The 19,013-nt window shown below is 38.5% G+C and overlaps 1 protein-coding gene across 1 annotated transcript; it reads right to left on the minus strand.

The window, feature by feature from the left end:
- Positions 1–2,938: 2,938 nt before the first annotated feature.
- Positions 2,939–3,877, minus strand: LOC101825591 (olfactory receptor 10J5). Its single transcript, XM_005078191.2, has one exon. It carries the CDS (start codon positions 3,875–3,877, stop codon positions 2,939–2,941), a length of 939 nt encoding a protein of 312 aa, XP_005078248.1.
- Between the last annotated feature and the right edge of the window lie 15,136 nt (positions 3,878–19,013).

Consider the following 19,013-nt stretch of genomic DNA (forward strand, 5'->3'; position numbering starts at 1 on the left):
ATTGTAGTCACAGAACCAGTTAATTGCTTGGCACATAGGCTTAAGAAATGTACATAGATTATATAAATAACATTATAGGCATTTTCTGATGGACTAAAGAATTGAACAAAAGTGGTACTAAATGAATAGAGATATTTGTAATGCACAAGGGGAGAAAAGTAAGATAAAGGAACATGAGTATGGCAAGATATTGGGGGATGATTATAAGAAAAAACAATGAACACATGAAAAGAGCCCCACATTAGCAAGCAATACAGGTATTGTGGATAAATTATAGGAGACAAGAACAAATGACTCATAATCCATGACTCATCCAATTGTGAGGATCTGGGGCTGCTTAGATTTGCCCACTCATTTACTGTACTCCAGCTGTCTCCTGTAGTAGTCTAAAACCATACAAAGCATGTAAAACAACTACCTTGGTGGATTGTTCACTTATGTGTAAGTGTTGGATAGAATAGGAATGGTACCAGATACTTAAGTAATGGGGCTAAGAAACAGTAACCCCTCATTAAATATTGTGTTTACCCATGATCCCTAAACATCTCCCATCTTAGACAAAAATAAAATATGATAGCCATATTAGCAAAATAGATGTATCAAAGGATGTACCCTGAGAACAGTAAAAGAAGATATGGAAACAAAAGTCTCTAAAAGAAGAAATTAGGATTTTTTTCCTATTTGTGCAAGGAAGAGATACTTATGTTGCTACAGAGTCTTTCGAAATATAATGGAGCTCCAAATTGGGTGAGACTGTCAATGACGTTTCCCCCAGCAGACAATATAGGACCTTGAATTAGTTTGAGAGCTAACCAACAGATCAGAAGCTTCTTGTTCAGTACCTACTTGATTGTTCCATGTCCTGTGACCAATATGTGTGCTGTCTTTGGCAATAGGTCTTACCACCAAGTTATAATGGGCAACCAATAGTCATGACAGCAGCCTGCTTCAGTATTCCTTGGACATCATCAGAGAAGTTTCCTTGTACAGTGCATAATGGTTAATGCAGAAACTCCTAACAGGTCTAAGTGTAGAGAATGGGAGCCTGAGGATTGCTCATTCAATAAATGGGACATCTATATCACAAAACCTTTGCAAGTCTCAGGGACCATCACAGAAGAGCAGGCAGGAAGGCTGTAAGAGCCAGAGGTCAGAGAGGATTGAAGCAAAATAATGTCTTCTAGATAGCTGCACTCATGCGGTCATAGTAGCTGTGGTTTCCTGCAGAAAGTACAGCAAGTAAGCATTCTTCCATGAAGTGGCATGGGATTCATGAGTTCCCATCCCTAATTGAGGATCAATGAACAGTTCACGGCTTTTGATAGAGGGAGAATCAATTTTCCCAAAGGATGTTGACTCCTGAGTGTAGATCAGCTACACTTTATCTGATGGCCCCACGTGCAGAGGTATATAGCAGCACAAATTAGAATTGATAGGTTATTAAATTAAGAAAAGAGAAACAGAAAGTTAGTGGTACAGGGAGTTGGGGTGGAGATTGGAGGAATTTGATGTAAATAGGATCAAAGTATGGAATTCTTGGAGAATGAATGACAATACTTTAGATTAATATAGCAGCTAAACACATTCATATTTATATAGAAAATCTAGTGAATTATTTAAAAGAGTTCAAAAACATTCTGACACCCCAAGCATACCAAAGTTAATTGTGAAACTTAGGCTGAGATTCCTCTTCTAGGAGGCTATCAGGGGGTTTGAATCAGCTATTATGCCTTTGAACTGGCGTGGTTTGACACAAATGAAACACATGCCTTCAACATCCAGTCTGGACTTCCTCATGTAGGTATCTATAGAACAGAGAAAGCTACAGGCCACCTATGAGATGCCCAGCCCAATTTCTGTGAGTCAGAACAGAAAATAAGAACTACAAAATTGATTTTGGTATATAGTAATCATGGGTATTAAAAGGTTGGTAAAAAATATAGTTGTTTTCACATCTTCGTCTCTTAGAAATTATCCCAGATCTTTTCTGAGTAGAGATAAACAAATTCAAGTGGGAATATCTACAACACAAAATATCCCCCAAATCCTCCCTATTGAGAATTAAAAATAATACACTATGATCCTGGTAATTTTAATATAAACACTTGGAGAAATATGAAGTTTGTACAGTGTGCTTCAAGGAAAAAATTAATAGCATTTAACTTAAACTCTGGAATGAGCACAACTCATATCTAAGAAAGCAACTTCAATTTCATTTCAGTTGCTATGTAAAAATTAAAAACAAATGTTCCCATAGATTGAAAAGAGTCAATATGAAAAGTATGAAAACAAAGGCAATTACAGAGAAGCTTCCTTGATGCTTTTTCTTTACTGATTAGCCTATGGAAACAAGACATTTTTGCTTTGGTTGTATAGGAAACAAGAAATAGACATAGAAATTGATAATATTTAAGGAGTCAATATAGCTAAATAATGAAATATGGGACCCTTTTTGCAAAGGTCTTTACCTTTCAGTCAATAAGAATAGGGCAAATCCTTTCTAAAATGGCTACATTTTAACACATCAGGATGAAGGCCTTCTCTCTTAAGCAAGAAGGAAATGAAAGCTGTTGTCCTGCAACTTATTATCCATTTACCCCCTTTATACTATGTTACAATTGTCTCTGCTCTACATGGAGGCTAGATAGACGACTTGATTGTCTGAGAGTCTATGTAAAGTAGAAGCTAAAAGAGATTTCCAAACCAAAGCCATCTAGAACTTAAATAAGTAAGCTTAATCCAATAGAAAATGATTCTTGGACCTGAGAGCCAAATATTAGAGCCAAAATTTTGTTTTCTGACATCACTGAGACATTAAAAATGAAGGCATTTCTACTCTCTACATTATCATCTTTAGACGTTGTATTTTATGAATAGATAGATCATAGCTTATTGGTGAGTAGACATACTGGATTAAAGATTTCCTGACAAAAAAGCTTCAAATCTGTAAAGAAGTGTTTCTGCCCACGGCTCTGCATAGAGCATCCTTGACCTCTTTGTTCCTGAGACTGTAGACAACAGGGTTCAGAAGGGGAGTGATTATGGTGTATGTCACAGAGAGAAGAAGATCTTTTTCTACTGAACTTTCTGACTTGGGTTTGAGGTAGGCAATGGAGGCACAGCCATAATGGACAACGACCACAATGAGGTGGGAAGCACAGGTGGCAAAGGCTTTCTTCTGGCCTTCAGCTGAGGCAATCTTGAGTATGGTGGAGATGATGAGGACATAGGAGATGAATATCAGCCCTATGGGCACAAGAATCACAAATGAACTTACACCGTAATTGATTATCTCATTGAGAGTGGTGTCAACACAGGAAAGTTTCATTACTGGGTACACATCACAGAAAAAGTGTTCCACCACTGTACCACAGAAGGGCAAGCTGAACATGGCTGGCACATGGAGAACTGCCATAACCAGACCAGTGCCCAAAGATCCACAAACCAACCAAGCACACATTCCTTTGCTCATGATGACCATATATCTCAGAGGATCACAAATGGCCACATAACGGTCATAGCCCATTGCTGTGAGCAGAAAGCAGTTGTTGGTGGCTAAGGTGACAAAAAAGAACATTTGGGTTGCACATCCTGCCAAGGATATGGGAAGATTGTGAAAAATCAGGCCTGAGAGCATTCTGGGGACAATTACCAGAGTATACACAGTCTCAGAACTTGACAGCATGCTCAGGAAGAAGTACATTGGAATGTGGAGGTGATGGTCCTTGTGCGTGATTGTCACGATGATGATGTTGCCAGCCAGAGTAAAAATATAGATAGTTAGGAAAACCACAAAGAGGGTTATTTGATGCTGTCCAAAGCTGGAGAATCCCAAGAATATGAATTCTGTCACTTCAGTGAAGTTCTTTCTCTGCATCCTGCTCTATTGGTGTCTAAAGCAATAAGAGGGGCCATCAAGGGGAAACTTTCATCAGCAACTGAACTTTAAAGTAGGGAATAATGATAACTGACCTGAGAGAGTGATCCTAATTCCCAACTTTGTGACCATCAAGTTCACATCTAGAATATTCGTCCATGAAATAAGAAACATTTGCACACCTCTTTGGAAGGTATGTGTGTAACATGAGCAGACTTTCCTGTGCAAGAACACTTCCTAGTACATGCTTACCTCACACAATATAGTGATGTTAGGAGGTGAAGGGGGCAGAACAGAGACAGTCATGCTCTGTTCCCACACTTAAACACTCTTAACAAGAGTTAACATCAATAAAGGACATGCCAAGAAAATCATAAAGATGGATATTTATAGACAAAAATGAGTAAGTAGTATGAGGTGTTTGAGGAAGACAGACTTTGAAAACAGTGGCTGCTAGGTTTAGTGACAAAGCCAAGAACCTTTGGACATGGTGTTACAGGCAAATTCTGAATGTGAAGGCTTGATTTCATCAGGAAAATATATGTAGGATATATCATACTCTCAAAGAAAAACTATTACAAAATGGTTTCTACCACATTCAGTCCACTAAAATTTAACTCCCCAAAGTTCAGTCAACGAAATGTTTACTTGCTGATTGCAACAGTCTTTGGAGTAAAGTCAAGAAAAGGACTGTGACTGAGAAACCAATTAGTTTCTACTGTAATCAAAAAGAATAATTAGGGCAATATGGGGTATGGAGAACAGAATATAAACTCCATAATTTGAGAGGAAAAGAGTGGGCTAGGTATGTGGAGTCCAGCTGATGCCTATTTTGAAAATCACCAACAGACAATTTGATGTAATTATGAGATTCAGAAAATACTAGCCTCTTTTTAAAAGAGAGAACATACGTGATAAAGATTTGGTTGCTTGTCATGCCTGAGGGCTTGGGTTCAATCTCGAAAACTGTGTGGAGCAGGCATGATGGCATATACGGAGATAGAGACAGAAGGACAGTAAGTTTAAGGCCATCCTTGGCTATCTTGTGAGCTCAAAGCCAACAACCTAGAATGAGTGAAGCAGAGTCAGAGAGGCAGGAACAGACAGACAGACAGACAGACAGACGGGGAGAGAGAGGAAGATATAACCTGTAAGGAGAGCATATACAGTACCCATTTCATTATTCCTCTTTTATTTCCAGAGTTGCTAAATAGAATTCCTTTCTCACATTCTTTAATTCTTTGACTGTTGGCATCGTGTGTTCTATGCTTATGAAACTATTTGCTCAGATGTCACTGGCGAACGCTCCATTGCTAAAGATGTCAGACTTTGTTTTTCTTCCTTTCCTTGTCCTTTGGTTTGACACATCTGACCCTACCTCGTGGAAACACTCTCTAGCCTGGGTTTCCATGACACCACAGTCTTTCTGTCATTCCAGTGTTTATTTTAGTTACTGTCCATGAATCTGTTGATTCTGCCTGTACCATGACTACATTCCTGCTCTCTGGCCCATCCTTTGCCCTTGCTGTTTCTATCTATTCTTTCAAATTCAATTTTCTCTGTTGTTTCTATGTTGACTGCTTTCAAAAATATATTTCTATCAACAATATTTCCCAAATATGTTACTTATCTCTTGACTTTTGTATGTCATGAAATCATAACAATCTTTATATAATTTTTAAACAAACTATATGTCATCCATTCTCCACTTTTGTATCTTCTTCAGTGACCTCATGACATCATTGTAGTCAGAAAATTCTGGCATCCTAGATTTGCACCTACTACATGTAAAATTTAGTAGACTTTCCTTAAGGTATTACCTCATTCTGTCCAAGTCTCTAGATCCATAGTGACTTGTCTAACCTTAAGATATTCAACTACCTGTCATAACTCAGATCTATAATCTCAGCACTGGGTAGAAGATGGTGAAGGTTTACACATTCACAACCAACATCAGCCACTCTGAAAGAACCTGTCTCAAAACAAAAAATAGCAATGATTAAGGTATCTAATCATCTAACTAAGAAAAAAAGCATATTCTCAGTCTAAAGTTGATATGTCTATGGAATGACAAATAATTTTGGAAAAAGAGCTATAAACTTTAGGACCCACCCCTACTTCATTTACTAAACTGATCCATATGGTATGACACGGATACAAGTAGGACTCTACAAATCACCAATGCTGTGGTTCTCTGTGGCTACTGTTTCATTGTTCCCTATTTGTTTTCATAATTACTGAGATAGACTTCTTCTGTCACATGCTGTAATTCCTACTATGTTTATTCTCATAAATCTGTTCATTCAAATGCCTCTGAAACAGTTGCCAATGCTAGTGCTGTTGGCCTTTGCATTTTTTCATCTCATTCTCATTCTTCTCCATTTCATTTAACACTTCCATCCACTGCCCCATGAAAACAGAGAACAATGTAATGCAGAATTCAAAAGTAGACTGTTTATATTGAGATACTAAGGTTTCTTAATGACACATTTTCAACAATTGCTCCTGGAAAACAAATTCTCATGGGGGGGGAACAAACCTCAAATTTTAGCCCATGACGCATGCAGAAGTTATTGTAAATGAATCATAGGCATGTATAAAAGACAAAGTTATAAGAAATTCTAGACAAAAATAGTGAAGTAACAAAAGGTTTAAATTAAAACAGAACAAATTATAGCTTAAGCTTCCTCATTATTAGAAAAACAAAAAGATAAACCATACCCTAGTAGAAAGCATTCACAATATAATACTCTAAAATTATATCCAGAATATATAAAGAACTTTGCAAGTCAATAATAAGACACATTTTAAATAGGCAAAATATTTAAACATTTACAGCAGATTACATAAGATTCCTAATAGTCATATGAAAGGATTCTGAGCAACATTAGCCATTGGAGAGATGCAAAATAAAACCACAGCGAGATACACCTACTCAAGTGGCTAAAATTAAAAAGCCTAACAACACCCAATGTGGTAACCAAGTAAAAGAACTGGGAGTCTTAAATATTAATGGTTAGAATGTGAAGTGTTGTAGCCTATTTGAAGAACAATGTGGCAATTTTTCTTAAGTTAAACCTACAAAACATCCATGACTCAGTAATTTTTCCTGAGCATTTATACAAGAGAATCAAAAAAAATGTGTCCACAAAGAGTTATTTTCCTAAAAGTCCAAAGCTGCAAACAATGCAAATGTCTAAATTATGATACAGTTATGTAAAGAAATATTCTCAGCAATATAATTAAAAGTGAAAACAGGGTCTAGGAGAATTGCCTTGGCAGCTAAAACACTTGTTTCTTGTGCAGAGGACCTGGGTTTACTTCCCAGGACACATAAATCTGAAAACATCAAAATTCACAAAATGCATACAAAGATTGATTAACTATATATTGTTATCTGTATTATTTTTTGTTACATTACATTGTATGACATAATACTGTGTTATACAACATTGTATAATAACATGTTGTTTGTCTTTACGTCCTGTGAATGCTAAACAACTACTCTACCACTGAACCACACCCTAATCCTCTTGTGTTATATCATTGTGGAACATTTTATAGCATACTCCATTAGAGTTGATACTTAAAAATATTCTCATTTTACTTAGCAAGATTAACTCTCAGGAGGTAGGATTACAGAGGAACACTGTGGTATAAGAAACATTGGAATTATATAACCCTTAGAAAACCTGGATCTGGATTTTGAGACTTGTGGATGCCAAAACATGAGGTGTGAGACAGGTTTTGTTTTTGTGTATACTGTGGCTTCAGACCAATAGTTGGAGTTGGAGACATAAACAAAATGTCTGAGTTCCAACATCCTAGTCATACACTGCTGTTATGATCTGAGGAAGATATCTCTGCTGGACTGATAAGGACTGCCACATCATTCTCAGAAAGTCAATATACCTCTATACCATCTCCTCTACTATAGGATGATAATCTTCCCCATGCATAGGCATTCCAATATCCATTATCAAACCAGTGCCTATATTCATATTTTTAATCTTACCTGGAATATTCTTTATTTCTTGCAGCCTATTCAGAAGTGAGGTCCTTAGTACTTGGAGCTAGACCTGTTCCTTTCCCAGTACACATCTAGAACACAAGTGAAATTATATTCTCACTCTTGGACTTAAAACTGTAGAATTCTGAACCTATCATACCAGAATATATCTACTTTGAATTTTTAAAACCATTTCATATAAGAATTTTAGAGCTCGGCTCATTGCCTACCACATCCATGAAGTCCTGTCATAACAACCCAATTCCTCACTCCCATCCCTTTCATAAACATTGTACCCACTGGAGTACTGGATCCTGTTTGCCTCACCTCACTACAGCAGGCTGCACACATCATTTCCCAGCTCCATATTCAAAAATTGCATGTTTGCTAGATTTAAATCTATGGAGAAATATTTTATCTCAGGAACTAACAAATATTAAAAATCAAAACTTGCTTATTTCCTGAGAGTTGGTTGTTAATATTTACCATATGCCACTTATTGTAGTTTAATTCCCACTGCTTTGTGAAATGTTGTCTGCTGTCTCCTTTGGGGTAGTCCCACTTCAAGTCAGAGTGTAAACTCTCTAAATATGTGCTAAGATTACTACATCAAACTCAAGGAAGCACTCAGTAAGTGCTACCTGGCTAAATAATCTAGAATTCTCGTTGCAATGTTATTTAGCCGTTTGACAAAGGGCAGAGGTGCTACCCATAAAAATAGTGGGACCTAAAAGGAGGGACACCTCTATACAGCATCCTGGAGGGAAAGGTGATGTATTTCTCCATCCTTCTTCACATCTTCCTGCAAGGAATCAAATGACACTTCCCTTTGGGAAGGGAGAAGAGTGGTTCAAGAAAGAGAGGATAGCCCATTCAGAGAGTGAAAAGTGAGTACGGCAAATGACAGTGACAGGGATGTAAGGGGTGAACAGAGGTGGTCACCTTTTCATTAGTAGGACTTTTCAGGCATTGCTTCTGCTTTGTGTTCAATGTATCTACTGTCCAAGTTAAGAGTTTCGAGTTAGGAGAAGTATTAGCAAGTCAACTGTGTTTATCGGTATCATTTTTGCTCCTGAGCCCTCTTATTATGGTTGTTTCACAGATTTCAAACCCACCCATTTTTCAATCAGTTGCTGATGTCAATCCCCAAATAGAATACCCAAGTGATTACGTAACTTGTTTACTCTTTCAGTCACATCATATGTACATCAGTTATATAACAGTAGGACTGATGTCAAATAAACAATGTGAGAGTTAAATGAGCTACTCCACTTAAGAACTTAGGACGCAGTACATGTTCAATAATTGGTGTCTTAAAAATATCTGTGGCTCTGCCTCTGCTTCCATCAGTCACAGGATGAAGACCCCCGGATGGTTATAGACATCAAGTTCATTATCAGGAATGGGCATTCGAGGTGGTCAGTCTTCGTGTGCCTATAGCACAAAGAGGGATGCTCTCTCAGCCTGGACTTTTAGGGGAGTGCCTGGAACCTACCCAGAGTAAAATGACAGACTTTGATATCCCCTATGTGGAAGGATTTGGCAATAGGGTGGGAGGGTGGGGGGAAAGGGGAGTGGGAGAGGAGGGGAGGGAGAGGGAACTGGGATTGACATGTAAAACAAGCTATTTAAAATAAAAAAAAATATCTGTGGCATGAATTTGTAGCAAAAAGACAGTCAGGAATTTCTGGAAGATCAATGAAAACAAAACAACAACAAAAACAGTATGAAATGATGAAAGTTGAGAGGGGAAAAAGAGGGAGGGTTTGAATGGATTAACCTACCAAGAAAATAACTCTAAAAGAGACTAATGAAATGAAAAGTTTGTGTAGCCAATATTTTGGCTATGAAGACTGTATGTCAAATAAAAACAGGAAATGGAAACATTTGAAAATGGAAATAATTTATTATCAAATATATTGATATGTACAAGAAATCATATCTAGTTTATAGATCTTAGTAAACCAGTGATACAATAGAAAATTTTTTAAACTACAACTTGGATAAGTTCCCTGAAAAAATGTGATATGTAAATGACTACTGCAGAAGACAAAGACACTAGAACCACCCCTCCTGAGAGTTGGAAACACATTTCTAAAATAAAGCAACTTCTCCAAAACTCTGTGATTGTTATATTAGTCTGAGTAATAGACGGACAGAAAATGTAGGATAAGAGATTAATGTAGGGAAGAATTTGTAAAGTTGTGCTGTTAGGGACTGAACTCAACAAGCATTTCTTTGATGTTTCATTTCAGGTCTTGACCAAGGATGAGCACAGGACCAATTGAGACTAGAATATACTAGGGAGAATATATGACATCCCCAACACATCTCAGATCTGTTCTGACCACATTTGCAAAAACAATGAAATAAGCAAAATCTTCATCCTCCTCAAGGATATACCTCAGAGTTTCTCACCTCTCTCCAGATCCAAATAGCAATGTTGCTTGCAGAAAGAGGAGTGTATGACACAACATACTCAGCTGTTCCCCAGGCTCTGAAAGTGATGCTAATAGGAGGGAAAGCTTCTGTGAGTTCAGAAATCAGGAGGGAATCTCAGAAGGAAGCCATGTTTCTACCCTGCCCTCCTGGGTCTCCTTACTTCACTTTTCCCTAAGCATCTCAAGGGAACCAGAAGAGTCATGTTCCAAATAGATGCCAAGGGATTTTATTAAAAATGAGGTTTCTTATCTGTCTTGGGTGTTGATGCTTTGGGATCCCCAAAGCTTGTCTCCCAGGTGCTTTCTTTCTCCTTCATTCAGAGCTTTGCTGAAGATGTCAGGTGTATGGTCCATGAATTTTCTCTTCAGAAGACAGTATACTCATTGACAGGGTGTTTCCAAGGAAAAAGACATTTATGGAATTAGTTCAATCTCAGATGGACAGATTTTTCTTAGAAAATCATATCCCACCAGGTTGTGGTGGAACACACCTTTAATACCAGCACTCAGGAGGCAGAGACAGGTGGATCTCTGTCAGTTTAAGGCCAGCGTGGTCTACAGTGCAAGTTCCAGGACAGGCTCCAAAGCTGCAGAGAAACCCTGTCTCAATAAATCATATCCCAGGTACTAATTGCTAGGATACAAAGAGAATTTCATTGTGTATATCAAATTTCTGGCACCTAAAGTTCCCTATACATGCACAATGCCAACTCCTCTTGAATGATACAAGTTCCTTTCCACAAATGTGATGGCTGTTCTTGGTTGTCAATTTGACTACAACTGAAATCAACTAAAATCTAAAAATGGATGACACACCTATAAGGGGTTTTTGCTTAATTTGAAGTAGGAAGATCTAGTTCTAATCCATATGTTTTAGGTAGAAAGATGCACCTTTAAACCAGATCTTTCAAGCTAGGAAGACACAGGTCTTTCACCCAGACCTTGAGGTGGGAAGATACACGCCTCTAACTTGGGCCATACTTTCTGCTGAAAGCCTATATAATGACATGGAAGGAGCAAGCTTTTGCTCTTTGCCTGCTTTCCCCTCTCCTTGCTAGCAAGCCCATTCCTTCATTGGAATTAGAGCCTACTCCTTCTCAATTCCAGTAAATACTTAGAAACTGCTGAAACACCCACTCTTGTCAGCCATTTTTGGATTAGCTGGACCTCAGCCTGCAAGTCATTCTAATGAATCCCCTTTCTATATATATAGAGAGATTCATTCTTTAAGTTCTGTTATTCTAGAGAACCCTCATTATTACAAACTATATCCCATCAGATCCTTCCAAGACTGTAAGAGTGATGTTTCAGCTTTTCTCTTCAACCCATGTTCATTGTTTATCTTTCATACTGGAAGTGATAGAATGATAGTAAGATTTGATATACTTTGACTTTTATTTTTAAAGATATTTTTATTATTTTTAATCACATATATGTCTGTGTGTGGGTATGTGAACATGAGTGCAGGTACCTACAGAGGTCAAAAATCAGATTTATAGATGGTTGTGTGTTGCCCATTGTGGGTAAGGGAACGAAACTCTGGTCCTCTGGATCTACAGCACATTCTCTTAACCACTAAGACATCTCAGAGCCCTTATGATATAATTTTAATTCTTTATAACTTTTATAATGTTAGAATGGCTCACATTTAGTACACATACACAAGGATCATAATAGATAGTCATATCAACTATGGTTTTTGTTTCCATCTGGTGCAATTAAATGGTCTTAAATCTCCACAATATCTCAATGGAAGTCAAAATAGGAATTTCCGAGTTTTATCTAAATCCTGTTTTACCTTGTGTTTTCAATCCATTAACCTCTTAGTTCAGTTTTATCTTCAGCTCATAATGACCTTGACACTTTGCACAGCCCTTAATATTTTCAAAGTTATGTGAAGCAAATATGTAAATTCTTAAGTTCATTCTCATTTTTCTCCAAGATCTATGCCTTTCTCCTGTTACAAGTTTCTATCAGCTCTTGCACGTAACAAAGGCAATGTCAACATTAGGTCTAATCCCACCAATATGTTTTTCTTTTTTAACTAATTCTTAGGCAATATACAAAGGTTTATTATTACATTTTTATACATGTAGCATTAACCTTGTTCCTTTTCAATTAAATCCTTTCATATAGTTTGATCACATGCCTCATTTACTAACTCTTCTCAAATCATCTCTCCACCCATATAACTTCATATTCTTTCTCTATCATCTGTCTCTTGCTCAACACATACACACACACACACACACACACACACACACACACACACACACACACGATAACAATGGAAAAAAACAAGACAAAACAAAAACACACAAAAACATGGGGTTGTTCTGTGTTGGCTAACTACATCTGGGCTTGGGCCCTACCTTAAAGTGTTGTTGATATAACCAGTGACAAGTAACATTCCATTGGAGAAAACTGATTTTCCTTATGCCAGCGGCTATCAGTTGCAGACAACTTCTTGTTTAGTGGTGGGAGCCAGTGTCTATCTCCCTATCTCTATGCTGTCTTGTGCCTGCTACCACAGTGTTTGTGAGTTGATATATGCATCAGTCCTGCTGTGTCTGGAAGACATTGTTTCCTTGTAGTCACTCATCATCTCTGGGTTTCTCAATCTTTTTTTTACACTTTTTTTATTATATATTTAAATTAGAAACAAGCTTGCTTCCCATGTCAGTCCCTCTCCCTCCCCTCCATACCCACTCCCCACCTCACCAGCCCTCCCAGCCCCTCACCCAATCCCTACTCCATTCCCCAGGGAGGGTAAGGCCCTCCATGGGAGATCTCTAGAGTCTGTCATTTTGTTCTGGGAAGTGCCCAGGCCCTCCCCAAAGTGTCCAGATTGAGAAAGCATCCCTCATTGTGGGATGGCCTATCAGCCATCAGTCTGGGGTCCAAGATCTCCCCCTTGTTCAGATCAGCTGTTTCTCTGGGTTTCATCAGCCCAGTCTTGACCCCTATGCTCATCACTCCTCCCTCTCTGTCACTGGGTTCCAGGAGTTCAGTTCAGTGTTTAACTGTGGGTGTCTGCCTCTGCTTCCATCTGTCACTGGATGGAGGTTCTAGGATGGTATGTAAGACAGTTGTCAAAATCATTATTAGGGAGAGGCATTTAATGTAGTCTCTCCACTACTACTTAGTTTGCCAGTTGGTGTCATTCTTACAGATATCTCTGGAGATCTCACTAGTGCCAGATCTCCCCTCAAACTGAGAATGGCTCCCTCTATTATGGTATCTCCCATCCTGTTCTCCTCTATTCTTCCCCCAGCTCAACCTTCCTGCTCCCCCATGTCCTCCTCTCCCTTCTTCTTGTCTCCCTCTCTCTTTCCTGGCTCCCTTTCCCCTCCCCCACCCTGTGCTCCCAATCTGCTCAGGAGATCTTGCCTCATCTGACAGAGGGCTGATTTCCAAAATCTACAAAGAGCTCAAGAAGCAATTCTCCAAAGCACCAAAGGGTCCAATTAAAAAGTCGGCTACAGAACTAAATAGAGAATTCTCAATAGAGGAGACTAAAATGGCTGAGAGACACTTAAGAAAGTGCTAAACATCCCTACCAAGCAGGGAAATGCAAATCAAAACAACTCTGAGATACCGTCTTACTCCTGTCAGAATGGTTAAAATCAAAAACACCAATGACAGTTTATGCTGGAAAGGATGTGGAGAAAGGAAAATACTTCTCCACTGCTGGTGGGAGTGCCAACTCATACATCCACTATGGAAATCAGTATGGAGATTCCTCAGGAAAAATGGGAATCAGTCTACCACAAGACCCAGAAATTCTACTCTTAGGCATATACCCAAAGATGCACATTCATACAATAAGGAGGTCTGTTCCACTATGTTTATAGCAGCACTATTTGTAATAGCCAGAACCTGGAAGCAACCTAGATGCCCCTCAACTGAATAGTGGATAGAGAAAATGTGGTACATTTACACAATGGAATATTATTCAGTAGAAAAAAAACAATGGAATCTTGAAATTTTCAGGAAAATGGATGGCACTAGAAGAAACCATCCTGAGTGAGGTAACCCAGACACAAAAAGAGAAACATGGTATGTACTCACTCATATATGGATTTTAGACATGCATCAGGGGAGTGCCAGCCTGTAATCCCATGGCCAGAGAGTCTGGGAAACAGGGAGGACCCTAAGAGAGATATATATGGTACCCCAGAGAAGGTGGAATGGTTTTCTCAATCTTTACACCTCCTCTTCTGCATGTATCCCTGAGCTTTGAAGGAAGGGGCTTGATAAAGACATCCCATTTATGACATCCCATCTGTGTTACATTACACCAGTAAGTCTTGCAGATGTGTGCTCTTATAGGTTCCAGGGTTTGAAGCTGAGTTATATTGGTGATTACTTGTGTCCTCTGATACCATGCAGAGTATCTTCCACTACCTTATTCAATAGAGGTGAATGAAGCTTCTAGTTGAGTGCCTCAAAATCTGTCATTATCTGCACATTGTCCAGTTGTAGGTTTCTGTGCTAATACCATCTACTGCAAAAGGAAGATTCTTTGGTGAGGGTTAAGCGAGGCACAGATCTGAGTACACTAGTATGTCATTAAGAGTCATTTTATTGTTATTTTTACATTAGCAAAATAATAGTAGATGGTTTTCCCCTAGGATATAGGATCCATGATCTCTCTAGACTCTAGTTCTTAGCCACTTTAGCAGTTTCATGTATGGGGTCCATTTAATGGAGTGGGCCTTAAGTTCAATTTAAAACATGCTTGGTTATTCCCATAATATTTGTGGCACATTACAATATACCTTTCTGGTATGTCCTATTATAGGTTTCAGGTTTTTGTAGCTAAATTATATTGATGTTTACCTTTTCCCCCTGACAACATACAAAACATCTTCTACAACCCTAGTACAGAGGTGAAACCCCTAGTTGGGCACCAGCTTGACTTCTCTGTGTTCTATAAGTGTTGTCTTCATAACAGGGCCTTGTCATAAGGTTGTGGAGAGCAACCCATAGACTTGGTAAAAACCTGTGATGTTTTGAGGGTCCATGGGGTCCCTCCAGCTAATGACTCAACAAAATGTAACCCATTCCTGGCATTAGAGACTCTACTTAGTGGCATAAGATGTCTAGTTGGGACATTGTCTTGTCAGCTGTTTGATGACCCCATTTAAATTCATTTCCTATATGTATATATTGTAGGAAACTTCTATAGTTGTGTATTTCAATATGACTCTTCCAAACATCCTTAATATTAGTTGTCCTTCCAAGTATTCCCTCCTTTACCATGCCCTCCTATGCCCTTTCTTATTTAATCTTCTTTTTCTTGTTCCCCTTTATCTCTCTATAGCAGTACATTCTATCCTCCATTCCTTAATGAGTCCTTTACTCCCTCCCATCTCTTTCTAGGTACCTAAGCTCTATGTGTTGTCTTGATTGTATCACTCATATCAAAATCTTAAAAGCTAACACACACATATAAGATAAAACATCCACTATTTGTCTTTTGGAGTCTTAAATGTCTCTTCCTTGTCCCTCTTCTATCTGCCTCCCCTTTCTTCATCACCTTCTTCTCTCTATATGCTAGATATGTTCATCTCCTCTTATTGTCCCATTTCTACTTTCACAGCTTGCACAAACACACACAAGCACCACACACACACACACACACACACACACACACCTTTAATCCTAGCACTCGGAGGCAGAGGAAGGCAGATCTCTGTGATCTCGAGACCAGTCTGGTCTACAAGAGCTAGTTCCAGGACAGCCTTCAAAGCCACAGAGAAACCCTGTCTCAAAAAAACAAAAAAATTAAAAGTTAATTTTGCATATGAGAAAAAACATACTATTTATCTTTCTGGATCTGTCATAATTCACTTAGTATACTGACCCATCCATTTTTATACAAATGTCATAATCTGAGTTTTAATAGCTGAGTAAAATTCCATGACATATGTATCATATTTTCTTTTTCATTCAACTGTGGATGTATTTCTAGGCTGGTTTTGTATCTTGCCTACTGTGAATACTATAGCAGTAGATGTACAAGTATTTCTGTAGTATTCTAGCATATATTCTTTAAGGAATATATCCAGGAGTGATGCAACTGAGTCATATGGCTCTATTTTCATTGTTTGAGAAAACTCTACTTATTCAAGATTATATGATGCCACAAATTACATCAGGTAACTTTCCCCACAACAATGTGTAAGGATCTCCTTTTTATAAATCCTTGCTCAATTTTACCCAGTATTTTCTCTAATCTTTAAAAAAAATTTCAACCATATGGAAATGTTGCAGGTATCACACAAGAGACCCCTGCACAACCTTTTCCCAGATTCACAAGTTGTTTACATTTTGTTTCATTTGCCTCATCAGCTACATCTAAATTATATTAGAGTAAGAGACATTGTGTTCCTCATTCCTAAATATATCAGTGTCTGCATCCTAAGGGAAAGGAAATTATCTTATATAACATAATCAAAACTTAAATATATTAAGGCCATTGTCTCATCTTAAACACTGTCAAAAAACAAAATAAGATGTAGGGCTTGGTGTTCCATGTTACAGCAAGGGACTTTGGTAGGTCAGTGGAAGAATTCACCCTTTAGACCTTTTATTCTGAAAGGAAAACAAGTATATTTAGTACACTGTAAGGAGTAAAGCAGGCACAGAAATAAGAACCAAATGGGACATACGGTCCTGGGCTGCAGGGGTCTCCGCTCTGAAGAAGTCTTCATTCATTGGATGAGCCACTCTGTGTATCCCTCTCCTGGATGGATATGTCATTACTATGAAAATGAAGGTGGGTCTGTGGCATAAGGTTACAGCTAACTACGTTGACCTCACCATTCCGATGTTTTGCTATTTTGCCAGATAGACAGTGGGTTTTGTGGGCTGGGGTGGGGCATATTTTTTGTAACAGGCTTGTATTGAGAAGCTGTTTTGTTCCTGGTCTCTGAAGAATGCCCTTCGTTCCGCACATGTCACAGCTCCAGCGCTTCCCTTTCTGCTCTGAAAAGAACCTCACTTCTTGTCTTGTTCCTGGTGACCTTGTTACTATGTCTTTCAGGGACGACGGAACACCAGAGTCAGAGACCCTTGCCTTGCCTTCCTCCTCATTATCTCCCATTCTCCCTCCTGATCAAATGCATTGTTCTAAAGCAGCCGGTCTCCAGGGAGTGACCGATTGCCCAATACAAACATCCGTTCTTTTTGAAACCCTGTGATGTTCATCTCTAATTTCCTCCATGACCCAAATAATCACTCTTACTTTTCCCTTGATCATAGCTCATCTGTCTTCCCTGTAAAACTGTGCCTTATCCTTCTCATTTGGTTTTCTCAGACTTACAGAAAACCTAACGTGCTATGGCTTTAACCACTCAAGAGTAAGTTGCAAATATAGTACTTATTGCTTTCAAATATTTCAGCTTTCCCTACAAAGACATTTTCTCTGAGAACATAAAGTATTTCCCCAAACAAAGAACACTATAATTCCTTTCTATCATATAAGCATCATATCTTAATCAAGGTTTTTCAGAGTGTTACCATCCGAATCTTAATCACCAAAGAGTCAAATTCTATAGTCCTGAAAACAGCTTGGTATTAGCACAAAAATAGGCAGGTTGACCAATGGGACCGAATTGAAAACCCTGATTTTAACCCACACACCTATGAACACTTGATTTTTGACAAAGAAGCTAAAACTATACAATGGAAAAAAGAAAGTATCTTCAACAAATGGTGCTGGAATAACTGGGTACTGGTATGCAGAAGACTGCAGATAGATCCATGTTTATCACCTTACAAAACTTAAATCCAAGTGGATCAAAGATCTCAACATAAATCCAGCCACACTGAAACTTTTAGAAGAGAAAGTGGGAGATAGTCTTCAATGAGTTGGTACAGGAGACCACTTCCTGAACATAACACCAGTGGTACAGACACTGAGATTGACAATTAACAAATGGGACCTCATGAAACTAAAAAGCTTCTGTAAGGCAAAGGACGCAGTCAACAAGACAAAAAGGCAGTCCGCAGAATGGGAAAAGATATGCACTAACCCCACATCTGGCAGAGGGCTAATCTCCAAAATTTACAAAGAACTCAAGAAGCAAGTCTCCAAAACACCAAAGGATCCAATTAAAAGGTGGGGTATAGAACTAAACAGAGAATTCTCAATAGAGGAGGTTAAAATGGCCAAGAGATACTTAAGAAAGTGTTCAATATCCTTAGCCATCAGGGAAATGCAAATCAAAACAGCTTTGAGATACTATCTTACTCCTGTCAGAATGGCTAAAATCAAAAACACTGAAGACAACTTATGCTGGACAGGATGTGGAGAGAGGGCAATACTCCTCCACTGCTGGTGGGAGTGCCAACTCGTACAGCCACTTTGGAAATCAGTATGGAGATTCCTCAGGAAAATGGGTATCAATCTACCACAAGACCCAGAAATTCCACTCTTAGGCATATATCCAAAAGAGGCAAATTCATACAACAAGGGCATATGTTCATAGCAGCATTATTTGTAACAGCCAGAACCTGGAAGCAACCTAGATGCCCTCAACTGAACAGTAGATAGAGAAAATGTGGTACATTTACACAATGGAGTATTACTCAGCAGAAAAAAACAATGGAATCTTGAAATTCGCAGGTAAATGGATAGCACTGGAAGAAACCATGCTGAGTGAGGTAGCCCAGTCAC

This window comes from Mesocricetus auratus, unplaced genomic scaffold (assembly GCF_017639785.1).
Source record: "Mesocricetus auratus isolate SY011 unplaced genomic scaffold, BCM_Maur_2.0 Super-Scaffold_100676, whole genome shotgun sequence".
NCBI classification, from domain to species: Eukaryota; Metazoa; Chordata; class Mammalia; order Rodentia; family Cricetidae; genus Mesocricetus; species Mesocricetus auratus.